The 19,327-nt window shown below is 39.4% G+C and overlaps 2 protein-coding genes across 2 annotated transcripts; one reads left to right on the top strand and one right to left on the bottom strand.

The window, feature by feature from the left end:
• Window positions 1-10,531: 10,531 nt before the first annotated feature.
• LOC122000556 (acidic endochitinase-like) lies at window positions 10,532-12,216 on the top strand. The gene is made up of 2 exons (XM_042554928.1): window positions 10,532-11,447; window positions 12,056-12,216. The coding sequence occupies exons 1-2, from the start codon at window positions 10,545-10,547 to the stop codon at window positions 12,119-12,121; spliced, it is 969 nt and encodes a 322-aa protein (XP_042410862.1). The 5' UTR covers window positions 10,532-10,544; the 3' UTR covers window positions 12,122-12,216.
• Window positions 12,217-18,254: 6,038 nt separating this feature from the next.
• Window positions 18,255-18,608, bottom strand: LOC121999771 (uncharacterized mitochondrial protein AtMg00810-like). The gene has a single exon (XM_042554409.1). It carries the CDS (start codon window positions 18,606-18,608, stop codon window positions 18,255-18,257), a length of 354 nt encoding a protein of 117 aa, XP_042410343.1.
• Window positions 18,609-19,327: the final 719 nt, after the last annotated feature.

Raw genomic sequence — 19,327 nt, 5'->3', positions numbered from 1 at the left:
CAATTTCATTGATTATAAATGCAAGAAATGATGACATGGCATAAAATGATATCATACATAATAACATGTGCCAATGTCATGATGTCATGACATAAAATATGAAACTTAAATAAAGCATGACATATAAATAACCTAAGCATTATCATGACATTTCAAATGATCATAGATTAAATATGATGTCATGACATGACATATGGCAAACAATATATGGCAAATAACATGTCAAGGTATAGAAAATACCTAATTCTAGCCTTAGTTGTCATTTTTGATAATTTTGATCATTTTACCATAAATTCTATATTCCTAAGTGTAATAGACCTAAAATCATATCCTCAAGACTTTTATATCACTATGTGTCAACTAGATTGACTCTAGAAAATTCCTCAAATGTGGTTGACACATCCTAATCACCTTAGGAATAACTTTCCATTTCATTTTCAAGGCTTGATCACACCTTGAAAATTCCTAAAGTGCCACCTTTTGCCATGATTAGGTTAACTACCTATTCAAGTAAGGTTGGCACACCCTAACTCATCTAGCGTGATGAAATCACGCTCCTAGGAACCCAATACCTATTTGAGCTCATTGGGTTCACTAAATATTCACTAGGGATGACTTCCCTAGCAACCCTCCTAATGACCCTCCTAGGCTTTGAAGCCTTGGTCATTTGGGACTCATCAATATCAACTCTAGGGGTGACTCCCCTTGTGACCTTGGTGATGGTCTTCCTAGTCCTAGGTTTTGTTCCATAATCGAATGGAACATCATGGTAAGTGGGCTTGACCACTTGGGACTTAGGTTTGTGACCCAAACCTTTCTTGTCCTTGGACTTTTGCTTTTGACCCTTAGGCCCTAGAGTCAAATCCTTAAGAGCCTTTTCTAGAGAGTCAAGTCTTGACCTCAAGACTAGATTTTCTTTCTCTAATACCTCAAGCTTTAATTTATCATTTTTCTTTGAGGTATTCCTAGGCATGTGTCTAGTTGATTTGGGATTTCTACCTAGGTTCTCCCTAACCTTAGATGAGTTAATCCTAGGATTGACATTTCTAGTGTTGTCCTTACCTAGGCTAACATGTTTAGCACCTAAGCACATATATTGGTTCCTAAAGTTAACATGCTTATCATTATTAACAATTGCAACAAAACTACTAGCGTGTGTCTTATTGCAAGAGTGAGACTTAAATGTTACCTTAGGATTTGCCTTCGCTCCCCCTATTGACGTGCTCGGTCTCTTGTCCTTGTGAGGTTGCCTCCCCCTCGGACATTGGCTCCTATAGTGTCCCTTTCGCTTGCATTGGAAGCACACCACGTGCTCCTTGCCCTTGCGTGTTGGGACTCCGGCTTCCTTGACCTTTGGCGCCGGTGGAGTCTTTCTAACCCTCTTTGGACATTTACTCTTGTAATGTCCAAATTCCCTACACTCAAAGCACATTATGTGTAATTTGCTAGAAACTAAATGGCTTGAGTTACCTAGAGTTGAGGATGGATGAACGCTCTCTCCTTCATCCCTTCCGGAGGTAGAAGCTTCTTCTTCTTGCTCTGAACTTGAAGAAGAACTCTCCTCCTCTTCTTCTTTAGATGTTGAGTGGCCCTTAACTTCTAAATCCATTCCTCCATGAAGTGAACTCCTTGGCTCACTTGACTCCTTTTCATGGCTTGAAGTGGAGTTCCCCTCATGGAACTTAGCCAAGTTGTTCCACAACTCCTTGGCATTGTTGTATCCACCTATCTTACATAGAATGTCATTAGGTAATGAGAATTCAAATACTTTCATTACCTCATCGTTGATTGTGGAATGGTGGATTTGTTCCCTTGTCCACTTCTTCTTCTCGAGTGGTTTTCCTTCCTTATCCATTGGAGGCTTGAAACCTAATTGAACACAACTCCAATTTTCAAGGTTAGTCATAAGAAAATATCTCATTCTTACCTTCCAATACGCGAAGTCGTCGCGGTCATAGAAAGGTGGAATGGTGATGTCTTCTCCGAGTTGATCCATCTCTAGCTTGTGCTCCCTCGGGTGTTAATCTGGCGAAGAGCGACCTCGCTCTGATACCACTTGTTAGGATCGATGGACGCGGCTAGAGAGGGGGGGGGTGTGAATAGCCGCCCCAAATCGTTCGTTTCTTTCTACAAATCAAGGTTAGCACAGCGGAAATAAACAATAGAAACGACAACGGAGAATAGCAAACCTCAAACTTGTCGATGTAACGAGGTTCGGAGATGAAACTCCTACTCCTCGGCGTGTCCGTAAGGTAGACGAAGCCTATCAATCCGTCGGTGGATGAGTCTCCGGAAAACCGGCTAATAAGAACACTCCTTCTGGGTGGAGAAACCTCGCCACAGAAACTTCTTGCAACAGCAAGAAAGGTGTACAAAAATACAGCACAAAACAGAAGACAATATGAATGTACAAAACAAAGCTTGCCTACTGTTCTTGTCGACTGGAATCCGAAGCAGCAACTTCAGAAAACTCACAGCAGCAGCTGATCAGTTGAGGAAAGCTCACCCGAAGCTTCAAGAAGGAGCTCACACGAAGCTCAGTAAGCTAAGAGCTCAGCAAAGCTCGATCACAGTCAGGAGTAGGAAGAAGAAGAGAAGCAGCCACTGTAGAAGCCCTTGAACTCCTTTTATAACCTGCACTGCACCTGCGAAGAATAGAAGACAGAAGACTAGCCGTTGTGAGCCAACGGCTAGGGCTGGACCGATCAGAACATCTCCTGATCGGTCCAGGAAGACCCTGATTGGTCCAGGGACCGATCAGCCTGCATGTCCCTTCCTTTTCTCCCGAACTTCTTGCCTTCTGATCGTTGTTTCCTGATCGGTCTGCAGACCGATCAGATAACACTCAGTAGACTACTGTTTGGTTACTGATCGGTCACCAAACAGATCCAGATACCCAGTGTATCACTGGATCGATCCACTGATCGATCCAGAGTTTGGTTTTTGCCCAAACCAAGTCCCAAACCTTCCAAACCAACATCCGGTCAACCTTGACCTGTTGGTACATCATGCTTAGCATCCGGTCACTCCCTTGACCTGCTAAGACTCCCCAACAAGTGTCCGGTCAATCCCTTTGACCCACTTGGTCTTTCCAACACCAGATGTCCGATCACCCTTGATCCATCTGGATTTTCCTGCCCGGCTTCACTCACGGGACTTTCACCTAGCTTCACTCACTAGGTTTTCACCGCTTCACTCACTGAGTTTACTGCCCGGCTTCACTCACGGGACTTTCCAAGCTTCACTCACCGTGACTTTCCACCCGGCTTCACTCACTGGACTTTCACCTAGCTTCACTCACTAGGGTTTTCTCCTGGCTTCCTCACCAGACTTTCAATCTGCCCGGCTTCACTCACGGGACTTTCCCACTGCCTGGCTTCACTGACTTCCTGGCTTCACTCACCGGGACTTTCCACATCCGGTCCGAGAACGAGCCACCGAGCCCTCTCGACCTAGTTCGGAGAACGAGCCTCGAGCCCTCTCGACTTCCATCCGGTCCAGAGAACGAGCTCCCGAGCCATCTCTGACCACAGTCCGGAGAACGAGCTACCGAGCCCTCTCCGACTTCCCATGTGCCAAGCTTCCATACTTGGACTTCTCCGTGCCAAGTCTTCATACTTGGACTTTTCACCATGCCAAACTCCCTGCTTGGACTTTTCCCATGCCAAGCTCCCTGCTTGGACTTTTCCCGTGCCAAGCTCCCTGCTTGGACTTTTCCGAGTCAGGTCAACTCACCTCGGGTCAACCAGGTCAACCTTGACCACGGGTTGCACCCACAATCTCCCAAGCTTGTATCCTTGTAAAACATCAAGATACAACTTTTCTGTTCACGTCAAACATTGTCAAACATAACTCGTCAAACATCAAAACACAACTCGAGTCAAGTCAACTCGAGTCTAGTCAACCAGGTCAACCTTGACCTAAGGTTGCACCAACAAAATTCTTAAAAAATAAGGATGAAACCTTTTCAAACTTTTGTAAACAAATTGAAAATGAAAAAGATCTTAAAATAATTAGAAGTGATAATGGGGAAGAATTTAAAAATCATAACTTTAATAAATTTTGTCTTGAAAATGGATATCATCACGAATTCTCGTGCCCTAAAACCCCCCCAACAAAATGGGATTGTAGAAAGAAAAAAAATAGAACCTTACTTGAAGCCTCTAGAACTATGTTAAATGAATATAATTTACCTAAATATTTTTGGACATAACCTGTTAGTACAGTCTGCTATGTGTAAAACAGAACAACACTAAATAAAACCCATAACAAAACCTTTTTCGAAATTTTTTATAATAAACAACCCAATATAAAATATTTTAAAGTATTTGGGTGCTCAGCCTTCATCTTAAACACAATAAAACATTTAGGAAAATTTACTTCAAAAATAGAAAATAGAATCTTTGTAGGAAACTCCTTAAATAGTAGGGGTTACAGAATATATAATAAAGTTATATTAAGAATTGAAGAAACCACTAATGTCAAGTTTGAGGAATCCAAACAAAACCCAGAACAAACTCAACTTCAACCAATTGAATTTGTCCAAGAAAATAATAATCAAGAGAGAATCAATAATCATGAAGAAGAAGGAGAACCTCTAGAAAATCAACCTCCTATAACCATAAGAGTCAACCCAAATCATCCAATTGACTAAATAATTGGTGATCCAGACTTCAGGGTTCAGACTAGGTCATCCTTTAGAAACATAAGTCAGATTTCTTTGATTTCAAAAATTGAACCCAAATCCGTAGCCGAGTCATTACTTGACCCAAACTGGGTCATAGCTATGCAAGAGGAACTAGCTCAATTTGAGCGCAACGAAGTTTGGGACTTAGTTCCACCACCCAAAAATAAAAAAGTAATAGAAACAAAATGGATATTTTGAAATAAATTAAGTGAAAATGGGGAAATTACTAGGAATAAGGCTAGGCTAGTTGCCAAGGGGGTCAGTCAAGTTGAAGGACTTGACTATGATGAAACCTATGCCCTAGTAGCTAGGTTAGAATCCATTAGAATGTTACTCAATTATGCAGCCCATAAAGGATTCAGACTGTACCAAATGGATGTTAAGTCTGCCTTTCTCAATGGACTAATAAAAGAAGAAGTCTATGTAGGTCAGCCACCTGGGTTCGAAAGTCTAGAACACCCTGACTATGTCTTTAAATTAAAGAAAGCATTATACGGACTTAAACAAGCACCTAGGGCATGGTATGAAAGGCTAACCTCTTACTTAACATCCAAAGGGTTCAACCAGAGTCAAATTGACCCAACCTTGTTCGTTAAATTAATAAATGAGGACATATTTAGCACACAAATATATGTAGATGATATAATATTTGGCTCAACTAACTTAGAATTTTTAGAAGAATTTACAAATTTAATGGAACAGGAATTTGAAATGAGTTTAGTGGGAAAAATGACTTATTTTTTAGGATTATAAATCAAACAAACAAATGAAGGAAACTATATTTATCAACAAAAATATACTAAAGACTTACTTAAAAAATTCGGAATGGAAAATACAAAAGAAATAAAAACACCTATAGCAGTAAACACAATCCTAGACAATGACCCAAATGGAAAACCAGTTGACTTAAAATATTATAGGAGTGTCATAGGTAGTCTACTGTACTTACTGCAAGTCGACCCAATATTTTATTTACAGTTAGTATGTGTGCTAGATACCAAACCTGTGCTAAAGAATCACATTTAACTCAAGTCAAAAGAATCTTTAGATACCTTAAAGGAACAACAAATGTAGGTATTTGATATCCTAGAACTAATAATTTTGAATTAATAGGGTATTCTGACTCAGATTATGCTGGGTGCAAATTAGACCGCAAAAGCACAAGTGGTGGATGTCAACTACTAGGTCCATCACTTGTTAGCTGGTTTAGTAGAAAGCAACACTATGTTACTCTATCTACAACTGAGTCAGAATTTATAGCTATAGGAGAATGCGTTGCACAATTATTATGGATGATGCACACTTTAAAAGATTTTAACTTAAACCTTACAAATATAAAAGTATTAATTGATAATGTTAGCTCAATTATTCTAACAAAAAATCCAGTGCATCATTCTAAAACCAAACACATTGAAATTAGGCATCACTTTATCAGGGATCATGTCACTAAAGGAGACATTGAACTCAAGTACGTTGAGTCCAAATCTAATTTAGCTGACATATTTACTAAACCCCTCCCTGAAAGTGAGTTTTGTAATCTACGTAGAAAATTAGGGATGTGTTTAATAGATTAAGATCCTTAAAATTCAAAAGTATTTTCAAAAAATGGTTGGTTTTAAAATTCTAGGTTAAAATTGCTTTTATTCTTCAAAACTTTCCCATTTCTAGAATTCTAAAATTCAGTTTTTGCCTTAGACTAGCTCAATCCCTTAGAAAGCATGCACCTATAAGGCTAGAACTTGAGCATCTCACCAACACCCTAGGTATACCTTGTTTGTGATTGCTGAACATAAAAAGGGATGAGATGCGTAGGCAAATTGTTTGGACTTAAGATGCTTATTTCAGTGCATCGACATGAGTCTGGGCATTAAATACTAAACAGACATTAATCAGGTTAAGTGATTCAGTTTGGTTAAAAACCAACTGCTTATAATTAGTTTAATCTGACTAACCAAGTAAAAGCTACTATCTTTTTGATAGTTAGTAAGTAACTAATTGGTTAGACAGTTGTTTATTCTTAATGTCAGGATCGGGGGAGGAATTAATCAAATATTTATTTTTCCTTTATTAAAAATATTTTAAAAATTTGTGTTTGAAAAATATTTTATTAAAAATTTCTTATACCTATTTTTGAAAATTAACTAAGCTGTTTTTAAATTAAGATCCAACTTAGTCTTCAAAATTGATTTTCAAAATTTAAATCTTACCTACTTTTAAAAATTGGAGTTTTCAAACTGAAAATCAGATATTACATAATCTTGAAAATTCATTTTGAAAGATAAATTTTACAAAGTGAATTTTGAAAATTGATTTTGAGAATTACTTAGTTTTAAAACTTTGAGTTGATTTTTACAAAATTACTTTTGTAAATTACTATCAACTTAGAATTGCGTATTTTGAAAATTGAATATTTCAAAATCTAATTTGTTTTTTTTTATTTTGAATTTGTAAACTAAGATTTTCAAAGTTATTTTCCTTAAATTTTTTTTGAATATTTTCAAAGCACTTTCAGCTTATAAACTTATTTTGAAAATTTTACTTTGGTAAAATTGTCTTTTTAAAATTTATATTTGAAAAAGTGCCTTAAGCTTGCAAAACTTACCTTGAAAACTTGGTTAATTTCCAATATTAGTTTTCTAAAAGATAGACTATTTTCAAACTTGGTTATTTTTTAAAAATATTCTCCCCCAAGTAAATCTCCCAAGTAAATCTGACTTGTGTTTGTATTTTTTTGTAATGTTTCTTTTGCATTTATGATTCATATTTATTTTTGATGAATGCCAAAGAGGGAGGGTTAGGTGATTAAGTTAGTTAAAACGATAAAAATATCAAATTTAAAACAAAAACTAACTTAACAATCTGATAATACTTGTTTTACCTACATTTTTTTCACTAACTTAACCAGATTGTCATTGCATCAAAAAGGGAGAGATTGTTGGTGCAGTTAGCACTAACAGTCTAACTCAGGTTTTGATGAATGACAAATATGTTAAGTTAGGTTTGTTGTTATCTAACACTCTGATCGAGTGTACAGACAAAGTCCAGACAGGTCGACGGACTGACCGGATGTCTGGCACGAATCCCAGCTAGGTCAACGGGCCGACCGGATAGCTGACACGAAGTCCAAACGGGTCGACGGGCTGACCAAACGTTTGACACGAAGTCCAGCTAGGTCGACGGGCTGACCGGATAGCTGGCACGAAGTCCAGACGAGTCGAAGGGCTGACCGGACGTTTGGCAGGTAAGTAAAGGTAAGTCACTGGAGGGGAGTGACTGTGAGGACGCATTCCCGGGAAGAGAACTTAGGCGCCGATCCGACTTAGAACCATTTCGGAACTCTAAGTCAAGATCTTGACTAGATTTCGGTCTTGGTGAGACGGAATCTAATTAATATTCTGTTTAATTATATTCTGCTATAACTCTGTTTTGCAGGAGACTGACACTTTTTGTGCAGGGTTAGAACCAATCGGGATCGGTCGACCGAACGTTTGGATCGGTCGACTGAATCCCCAAGCAACAGCAGATCAGCAGATGGACCGGGTTCGACCATGGGATCGGTCGACCGAACCAAAGGATGAACGTCGACTGGATCAGGCCGAGTGAACTGGGTCAGAGCAGCTGATCGGTCGATCGAAACTGATGATCAGGGATAAAAGTTGACCAGATCGAGACGGAGCGAGCGTATCGGATGAGGTGGAAGTCATCTGATCAGTCGACCGAACCGAGGATCGGTCGACCGATCCGCTTCGAGTCAACACAGATCCCGAACTTTGAGGATCTTGATTAGTCTTGCAGAAGCTATAAAAGGAGCATCGGGGTGCAGCTTCGATCATCAACTCGAACAGATCAATCGGTGCTCGTGTACGCTGCTCACACTTCAACTACACTCTGCCACTCCGACGAATCAAAGCTTCAAAGTTCTTTGTTTTCTTTTCGTAGTACTTTATTGTTTTCTAACTGTACTTCATCTTTGTAACCATTTTATGAATTGATAGTGATTGCTCACTGAAAGCGGTCAACGATCGTGGGCTTTGGAGTAAGAGTCGTCCTAAGCTCCGAATCAAATAAAAACCTTGATATCCCTTAACTTATGTTATTTTTAATTTCCGCTGTACACTCTCAACTTGAGTTTTATGATATTTCGAAATCGCTATTTATCCTCCTCTAAAGAATTCATCCATCCAACAACAACATCTTCCTATGATGTTCTGACTGGATATTCCAAAGCCGCAATATTTATTTATCTGGGGAAGTTTCTACGGATATGTTTTTAAGTTGTAATATTTTTTCAGATGTCCAAGGGGATATTTTCAGACCATAACATATTTCTTAGGATGTTTTTTAAGAGAATATTCTCAGAGGATGCTTCAAGGAAATATTCCAAAACCGTAGCAGTCCACTTTGCCATGACTATATCCTCTAGTTATGTCCTCAGTTCCATGCTGACCTAGGAATTCCATGCTGACCTAGGAATGAATCACCTTTTTGCCATATCTAATTATGTCCTTAGTCGTCTAGCATGATCCTTACGGGTACATCTAGAATATCTGTTCAAGATAGGAACTACTAGGTTGGATTGAAACCTAATCTTACAACTAAATTATCTTAAATGTGCGTAGGACATTAGGAAAAAAAGATGTGATTATTGACTTGGTCGAAGTGATAAGATTTAATTAAAGTCTTTCAACAACTATCTCAGGACTAGAGATGACAATTAGTCGAATTCGAGTCGGATTCTATATCCTCCGTCCCCATGGCCATCGGGTATAGGATCTTCGATGGGTATACCCATACCCATTAAATGATCGGATATCTTTTATAGTTATAATTTTTCTTCTTTCTATTTAACTATTATCATTCAACAAAAATATATTAAAATTAACAGCCTATTAAAAAATATATATATATAATTAAAAAAATAGATTAAACATCTATATAGTCTCCTCCTAATATCAACAAAAATAGTAAGTTGATTTTAGAAAAAGAAAAATTTCTTTAATATATGTATATATATTATTTAATCGGGTATTCGGGTCGGGTATCGAGTATTGATAGTCCCTCCATATCCTCTTCCATTCGGATCGGATGTCAGATCCTCCATCAAATTCGGGTGAAATTATCATCCTTACTCTGGACAAGAACTAAGAGGTACATAAAAAATGCTAGTACGATTCAAAGCAGGACCGACTTCGGGGTGGCAGTCTAGGCAGTTGCTTAGGGCTTCTTTATTTTAGGGGTCTTCATATTATTAAAATTTTATATTTATATTTGAAGATTTTATTAAATTTGATAATGGATCAATTTTTTTTTGACAGATCAAAAAAATATTTTATTTTTAACCAATTTAGTAAAAAAAATTAAATAAGTCTTTTTTATTATTAATATTTTTTTATTAATTTTAATCAATTCATAATTTAAAATTATCAGTTAGTTCATATATAATATTTTTATATTTAATTAAAAAAATATTATATTAAAATATTATTTAAAAATTAGAGAGGCGGTCCGGATTAAAAGAAACTAATCGTCTTAAACGTGCGCATGTCACTAGGGAAAAAAAAAATCTAGAGGCGGTCCGGATTTAAAAAAAACTAATGTACAACGAAATGAATTCATCTTAAACGTGCGCATGTCACTAGGAAAAAAAAAAACTAGAGGCGGTCCGGATTAAAAGAAACTAATCGCACAACGAAATTAATTCATCTTAAACGTGCGCATGTCACTAGTAAAAAAAATGCGGTAGTTGTTGGTGGAAGTGATAAGATTTAATTAAAGTTTTGAACAACTACCTTCCCTTTCCCTCCCTATATATAGGGGGAGACCCTTACTCGCATCATCATCACCGTCCAAATCCTCCATGGCTTCTCCCTCTCATCTCCTTCTCATTGCCCTCCTTCTTCCTGCTCTCGCTTCCTTCTCCAACGCCGGCAAGATCGCCGTCTACTGGGGCCAGAATGGCTACGAGGGCACCTTGGCGGAGGCATGCAACACCGATCTCTACGGATACGTCGTTCTCGCCTTCCTGACCACCTTCGGCAACAGCCAAAACCCCGTCCTCAACCTCGCCGGCCACTGCGACCCTCCTTCAGGCACCTGCAGATATCTCAGCGCCGAGATCCGCCAGTGCCAGTCCAAAGATATCAAGGTGCTGTTGTCTCTCGGCGGAGCCATCGGAAGCTACTGGCTCTCCTCCTCAGACGACGCGAGGAACGTGTCGAGGTACCTGTGGGACAACTACCTCGGCGGGTCGTCGAGCTCCCGGCCGCTGGGAGACGCGGCGCTCGACGGCATCGACTTCGACATCGAGCATGGCTCGCCGGACCACTACGGGGACCTGGCGCAGTCGCTCGTCGACCTGGGCAAGCAGGCGGGCACGAGAGTGTACCTGTCGGCGGCGCCGCAGTGCCCGTTCCCGGACCAGCTGCTGGGGCCGGCGCTGCGGGCCGTGACGTTCGACTACGTGTGGGTGCAATTCTACAACAACCCGAGCTGCGACTACAGCTCGGGGGTCAGCGCCATCGTCCGAGCGTGGATCACGTGGACTTCCAACTTGCCGTCGTCGACGGTGTTCCTGGGGCTGCCCGCGTCGCAGAATGCTGCCGGGAGCGGCTACATCCCTCCGGAAGACCTCATATCGAAGGTGCTGCCGGCGATCAAGCCGCTGTCGTCCAACTACGGCGGCATCATGTTGTGGAGTAGGTACTTCGACGGTATCAGTGGATACAGCATCGCCGTCCGACCATACGTACTGTCTGATCAGATCGATGAACCAAACTCATCGAATGTGAGAGCAGAATAAATAAAGCGCGCTAGTGACTGGTATTAACATATGTTTAAATAATTTCCAACGGGTGATCGATAGGCTAAGAGAAGATCGATCCTACGACGAAAACAACCGTTAAGCTGTATTCCATTGTATAAGATCTTTTATATAGATCTTTATGTTATTGGACTAGATCATGATAAATTATCAACTATATCTAAATAAATTAAAACTTATTTTGCATATTTTGTCATAAATTCATCGTAGCTCAAGTGAACATTTATAAGTCATCTAAATATATATTTATTTATTAGAGTTTTTTCAATATATGTAACTCTAATCAAACTTTTTTTGCGATATTTTTATTTCTAATTATTCTGTCGGTATGTTTATATATTATCTTAACATATTTTTCTCTCTAACTCTCATCTTTTATTATGTGCTTGCTTGAGTAACAGTAAATATTCAATTTCATATAAGATAGCAGATTTAATTGTCATTTTATAAAATTTTTGATACTTCACATATTTTATAAAATTGTCATTATCTTTTACTCCGACCGTATCAGTGGATACAGCAAAGCCGTCCACGGCAGCGTCTATCAGATCGATAAACCAAACTCAGTGCCACAGATAGATAAAGCGAACTCACTGAATGTGAGAGAGGAATAAATAAAGCGAGTGGCTGGTATTAAAATATGTTTAAATAATTTTCAATGGGTGATCGATAGCGTAAGAGAAGATCCCACGACTAAAACAACAATTAAGCTATATTCCGTTATATAAGATCTATTATATAGATCTTTATGTTATTGGACCTGATCCTTGGTAAATTATCAATTATATTCCAATAAATCAGATCTTATTTTATTAGTTTATTTTTATCCGACTCTTCTTTTAACCGTCCTTGTTGGTGCAACGGGGACAAACAAAAGGGGGATGAATTACCTGTAATAAAAAATTATACCCTGCTCAAACTTTTAATTCTAAAATAAAGCAACACTAATAATCAAAGTAATTAAAAGAAAAGAGAGACGACTCAGCTATTTGACTTGGTTACAACCGAGACGGTTGTTAATCCAAGGCGGTGGAAAGACACGCTAAAATAGTCTCCTTCTTTAAAGGAGAAGAAGCCTTTTACACTTTAAGAGCACAGAGGTTGCTTAGAAAAGAATTACAGAGTTATATCGTTGTTTCGTTCGTTCTGAATATCTGTTCGAGACCCCTTTATATAGGGGTTCCAAGACTTATCACATCACCTGATCTTCGGGATCAGGTTTTGACTCGAGAGAGATCGGTCGACCGATTCCCAGGTTCGATCGACCGAACCTGCTGTACCTGCCCAGTCTTTCATCTAGGTGCAGTCTCTCTGGATCGAGCTTAGGTTCGGTCGACCGATCCTTGTGTTCGGTCGACTGATCAGCCAACGTCTCCACTCGATCTGACCCGATCAAAGTGCTCGGCCAAGTCTCTGATTATCTTCGGTTCGGTCGACCGATCAGAAGGTTCAGTCGATCAATCAGCCATTGGTTGCTGACGTGTCTTCAATGGCTGGCTTCTGATTAAAGGGGTTCGATCGACCGATCATGGGGTTCGGTCGACCGAACACTTATCAAGTCAACTTCCCGGTTGACTTGCTCTGGTTCGGCTTGCTTGGGTGATTTCGGCCATCCGGAATATGGCTCACCCGAACCCAATTCCCGGCCTTCTCCTCGAGCAGTCTTCCGTCCCGGCTTTACGTCCCTCGAACGTCGCGAACGTTCTTCACACCCACCGGTGTACTCTTCCGCAGCTTTCTCGTCCTTCGGACGCACCGAGCCCGTCGGCTCCTTTCCCGTGTCGTTCTTCTCACTTGCTGCGTCTTCCTCTCGATTTCCTGCGCTCCTAAGTTCCTGCACACTTAGACACCGGGATCAGACAAATATGACCTAACCTAAACTTGGTTGATCACATCAAAACAACCACGGGATCCAACAATCTCCCCCTTTTTGATGTGCATCAACCCAAGTTTAAGTTAGGGTAAAAACAAACAAATAGTAATTTTAAAAAAAATACTAAACTAACATTTTAAGCATAAAAATAAAATCTGCAACATAAGTTAGAAGGGAAAGAAAATTTTTAATTTTTCCTAACTCCCCCTAAACTTGTTATTAAACTCTCCCCTTTGATCACAGCAAAAAAAACGGGGAAAAATAATTTTCTAAATCATTTGAAAATTTTGCAAAGTAAACAACATAAGTTTTTTTTTCAGAAGAGCTTAGTTAAGACAATTTCCAAAAATTTTTAAATTTTTTTTTTAAATGTTTTAACTTAAACAAAAAAAACTTTCTAATTTTAGAAGTCTTTTTAGTAAAAATAGTTTTAAAGATTATTCAAGTGTAAATAAAATAATTTCTAATTTCATAATAGATTTAAACTTAGATAAAAATACTATTGAGAATTTTTCAAAATTCATGTGCAGCATTTAAAAATGATAAAAACATATTTAAGTAACCTTTTAAACCATTGTTTTATTCTAATTTTAATACTTTTACCAGAAAGTTAATTAAACATTTTATTTCGATATTTCGGATTCCAGGTCATGGCGAGGCGCTTGGCCTTCTTGGTTATTGGAGCAACAACCACTTCCTTAGACAAAGCTTCATAAAGAGATTCATTGTTTAATTTACTCGCTGTAAGTTCTAATTCATTAAGTTTTACTCTAGCAAAGATTTTGGAATCCAGTAAAGGTTCTTTCCTACAAGGTTGGTCAAAAATTTAGGGGGTACATATGCTTTAGGTATTCTTCTAAGTTGACCCTAATGTCTTCTAATATACCAGTTTAATTTTCCATATACATTAATTTTTTATTTTTGAAAAGCCTTAGTTTTTAAACCTGAATTTTCAGTTATCAATTTTTAAATTTCCAAATTTAATTTCTCATTTTCTAAATTCAAATTTTCTAACATTGTTTTTAAATTGGCAATTTCTTTTTCTGATTTGACTAAGTCTTTAGTAAGTACTTTGATAAACTTAAAAGACTGAGAAGGAGTGAGATCACGTACCTTACTTACCTCACTTGGTGATGCTCCCCCTTCATTGTAGCTTTCTTCTTCTGATTCTCCCCCTTGATCAATGCTCATTTCTAAGTCCGAGTCATCTTCGAAGAGATGGTTGGCCACTAGTGCTAGCCCCGAGAAAGCTTCGGCTTCTGACTCGGAGGATGAAGAGTCATCCCATGTAGCCTTCAGGCTCTTGCGTGTAGAGGACGTCGGTTTTTGAGGCTTCTCTTTGCTCTTCTTCTTTAGTTTGGGGCAGTCATCCTTGATTTGTCCTTCCTCGTTGCAGTTGTAGCATCAGACCGTCCTTCTGTTGCGTTGATGCTTCCTCGACTACGATTTAAATTTGTTAGATTTAAGAAATTTATTAAAACGTCTTACCAGTAGTGCCGCTTCGGTCTCGTCGATCGATGCTTCAGAGTCGAGATCGTCCTTTTCGGCTTGTAGGGCAATGTTGAGGTTCGACTTCTCTACTGGGTTCTCTGCAAGTTGAGACTCATGAAGTTCGAAGGTAGAAATTAAAATAAGTTTTCTAAACTACTTACCTCAAAGTCCTTAGAGATGTAGTATGCATCTACTAAGGACGCCCAGTCTAGAGACCTGGGGAAGGCGTTGAGCGCGTATCGGATGGAATCTCGGTTAGTTACTTCTTCTCCAAGATTGATTAGTTGAATTATTAGCTCCTTAATCCTTGCTTGGAGTTGCGCTACCTTCTCATCATTGTTCATCCGGAGGTTCGTTAGTTGTGTCTGAAGGATGTCACGCCTCGCTAGCTTTGCTTCTGAGGTACCCTCGTGGAGCTCCAGGAATTTATCCCAGAGGTCTTTTGCGGAGTCGTAGCTTCCGATCCGATTTACCTCCTGGGGCGGAAGAACGTTGAGCAAGTGGAACTCAGCCTTTCCCTTAGCGACGAAATCAGCTTGCTCCTTCTTCGTCCATTGGTTTTCTTCTTTGTCTTTTGGAGCTGCAAAACCATATTTCATTGTAATAAGAATGTCAAAATCCGTTTTAAAAATACCTCCATTTTTCGCTTCCATGTGGCGAAATCTCCGTCGACCTTCGGGGATGAATGTTCGCGTCGGTCATTGTCCTGATCTTTGTGCTTCAGACGGCGGTTAGTCCTTCTGAGGTTGTTGGGCTCTGATACCACTTGTTGGTGCAGCGAGGACCGGCAAGAGGGGGGTGAATTGCCTGCAATAAAAAATTATACCCTTCTCAAACTTTCAACTCTAAAATAAAGCAACACTAATAATCAAAGTAATTAAAAGAAAAGAGAGACGACTCAGCTATTTGACTTGGTTACAACTGAGATGGTTGTTAATCCAAGGCGGTGGAAAGACGCACTAAAAGAGTCTCCTTCTTTGAAGAAGGAGAAGCCTTTTACACTTTAAGAGCACAGAGGTTGCTTAGAAAAGAATTACAGAGTTGTATCGTTGTTTCATTCGTTCTGAATAGCTGTTTGAGACCCCTTTATATAGGGGTTCCAAGACTTATCACATCACCTGATCTTCGGGATCAGGTTTTGACTCGAGAGGGATTGGTCGACCGATCCCCAGGTTCGGTCGACCGAACCTGCTGTACCTGCCTAGTCTTTCATCTAGGTACAGTCTCTTTGGATCGAGCTTAGGTTCGGTCGACCGATCCTTGTATTCGGTCGATCGATCAGCCAACGGTCTCCACTCGATCTGACCCGATCAAAGTGCTCGACCAAGTCTCTAATTATCTTTGGTTCGGTCGACCGATCAGAAGGTTCGGTCGACCGATCAGCCATTGGTTGCTGACGTGGTTGCTGACGTGTCTTCAATGGCTGGCTTCTGATGAAAGCGGTTCGGTCGACCGATCATGGGGTTCGGTTGACCGAACACTTGTCAAGTCAACTTCCCGGTTGACTTGCTCTGGTTCGGCTTGCTTGGGTGATTGCGGTCATCTGGAATAGGGCTCACCCGAACCCAATTCCCGGCCTTCTCCTCGAGCAGTCTTCCGTCCCGCCTTTACGTCCCTCGAACGCCGCGAACGTTCTTCACACCCACCGGTGTACTCTTCCGCAGCTTTCTCGTCCTTCGGACGCACCGAGCCCGTCGGCTCCTTTCCCGTGTCGTTCTTCTCGCTTGCTGCGTCTTCCTCTCGATTTCCTGCGCTCCTAAGTTCCTGCACACTTAGACACCGGGATCAGACAAATATGACCTAACCTAAACTTGGTTGATCACATCAAAACAACCACGGGATCCAACATCCTTTGTTCATTTTAACTTGTTAAAAAAACTTAATCATGAATTTGCTTTAAAAGAGGAGTAAGCTTGACGACGTGAGTTAATGCTAAGAGGGTATTTGGCTAAACTTATTAAAAACAGCTTATAAGTTCGAACAATTTATAAATTATTTTAGGAGATTATAAGTTGTTAGGTCTTATTTTAAAAATAAGCTGTTAAAGTGTTTGAGTGAACTTATAACAATCAATTTAAAAGTATTGATGTGTTTGATATTATAAGATCTTTTTATTAATAAAATTACCAAAAAGGGTATAATACTATTAATAGAGGGGTTTGGACTTTTTATTAATAGAGGGTTTTGGACAAATTTCTGTACCGGGAGAGAGAAAATTGGAAAGAGGCATTGGCCGAGAAGATGACACAGCACTGGAAGAGAAGTCGGCGGAGATAAAAAGATATTAGACTTATAAAAATTTATGGAAGATAAGATGAGGATTTATGAAATTATATAAGGATATTTTAGAGAAAAAATTATTAAAATAAGAACTTTTTTAAAAAAGTAGGGTCTTTCATACTTTTTTAAAAACAACTTATAAACTTCAAATTAAAACAGCTTATTTTGACAAGTTTTAAGCTATTTGAAAAAAAAATTACTAAACAAATTTGAAAAACTTATAAATTCCAAAATAGCTTATAAACTGTTTTAGAGAGCTTACAAGCTTAGCCAACCACCCCCTAAGAAAGAAATGAATGTTGTCAATCTCATATAGAAAATTTATAATTAATTAGAGTAATGTGTTGGTGCTGGCCAAGTTAACCAATCTCAATTGGGTTGGCTTTGTAGAAATTGACGCCAAACAGAAGTAGTTGTCTTTATTGATGAATCAAAAATAAAAGGTTATATGAAATAAAAAGTACAAAGTCTTATATAGTTAATTATCAGAAAACCTAAACCCTAAATTGAAAAGGTAAAAGACTAAATTGTCCTAAAAACTATAAACAAATAATTCTAATTATATAAGGTAACATCCCCCCTCAAACTCACGATGTTACAACCAAAAGCATTGAGAGTTTCTCAGATAAAAATCGAAAGCGCGAAGCGGAATGAGCCTTGGTAAATATATCAGCTATCTACAGTGAGGAAGAAACAAAAGATAATGTGATAATGTCAAGCTGTAGATGATGACGAGTGAAATGACAATCTATCTCAATATGCTTCGTTCTCTCATGAAAAACTGTGTTGCGCGTAATATGAATAGTACTCTGATTATCACAATGAAGAGTAGTAGGTTTCTGAAGAAAAATTCTTATATCTGCAAGCAATCAACGTTGCCAAACAATCTCGCAAGTATTGGTTGTCATGGCACGATACTCAGCTTCTGTGGAGGATCTCGAAATAACATCTTACTTCTTACTTTTCCAAGAGAAAAGAGAATCTTTAAGAAAAATACAGAAGTAAATGGTCGACTTTCGATCCGTAAGGTCACACTCCCAATCAGCATCAGAGTATGCACAGAGCTCTAACGAGAAAGTAGAAGGGAATAAGAGACTCTGAAACTAAGTTCCTCGAAGATACCGAAGAATAGCAGCCCAATGAATTGTGGTCGGTGCAGTGACAGACTGACTAACCACATGTACAACATATGCAATATTAGAACGAGTCACAGTGAGATAAATCAAGCTTTCCACAACAGTATGGTAGAGGTTAGGATCTGGCAAAGGAGAACCATCTGATAAAGATAAAGAGTACCTAGCATTAGTCTCAAGGGGAGTATCAACTACCCTATTGTCAGTGAGACGTGCACGCTTAAATAGATCAGCTATGTACTTTGACTGAGACAAGAGATAACCTTTAACTGAAGAGGCGATCTCAATCCCCAAAAAATAGCACAGTAAACCCAAGTCTTTCATAGTGAAACAACAAGCTAATTTAAACTTCAAAGACTCATTTTCCACAATGTATCTTCTTTGGTTATAGTAATTTACATCATGGGTACCGTTGCCTCAATATTTCGACCGAGTGGATATATATTTCTCAACATGTTACTTTTGATTAATCTCTTTTTTCATTTGTAGTTATTACCTCAGATCTTCCTTCATATGATCAAGGAAGTTATCTAATATCACCGAGTAATATACTATAATCCCCGCATATTGATTCATCAGGACATATTGAAAGTACAAGGGGGGATGGTATCTTGGGTCCTGTTCCATCTCCACATGTTGCTGTAGACTCAACGGCTAGTGATGATCCTGTTGGTGCGGTTAGCACTAACAATTTAACCCAGGTTTTGATGAATGACAAATATGTTAAGTTAGGTTTGTCGTTATCTAATGCTTTGATCGAGTATGCAGGCTAAGTCCAGACAGGTCGACGGGCTGACCGGATGTCTGGCACGAAGTCCAAGCGGGTTGACGGGCTAACCGAACGCTTGGAGAGAAGTCCAGCTAGGTCGACGGGCTGACCAGATAGCTGGCACGAAGTCCAAGCGGGTCGACGGGCTGACCTGATAGCTGGCACAAAGTCCAGACGGGTCGAAGGGCTGACCGAACGTCTGGCAAGTAAGTAAAGGTAAGTCACTGGAGGAGAGTGACTGTGAGGACGCATCCCAGTTAAGGGAGAGTAGGCG

This window comes from Zingiber officinale, chromosome 7A, assembly GCF_018446385.1.
Source record: "Zingiber officinale cultivar Zhangliang chromosome 7A, Zo_v1.1, whole genome shotgun sequence".
Taxonomy (NCBI): Eukaryota; Viridiplantae; Streptophyta; class Magnoliopsida; order Zingiberales; family Zingiberaceae; genus Zingiber; species Zingiber officinale.
Note: the sequence above shows the minus strand (reverse complement) of the source record. Positions and strands in the feature narration are given on the sequence as shown.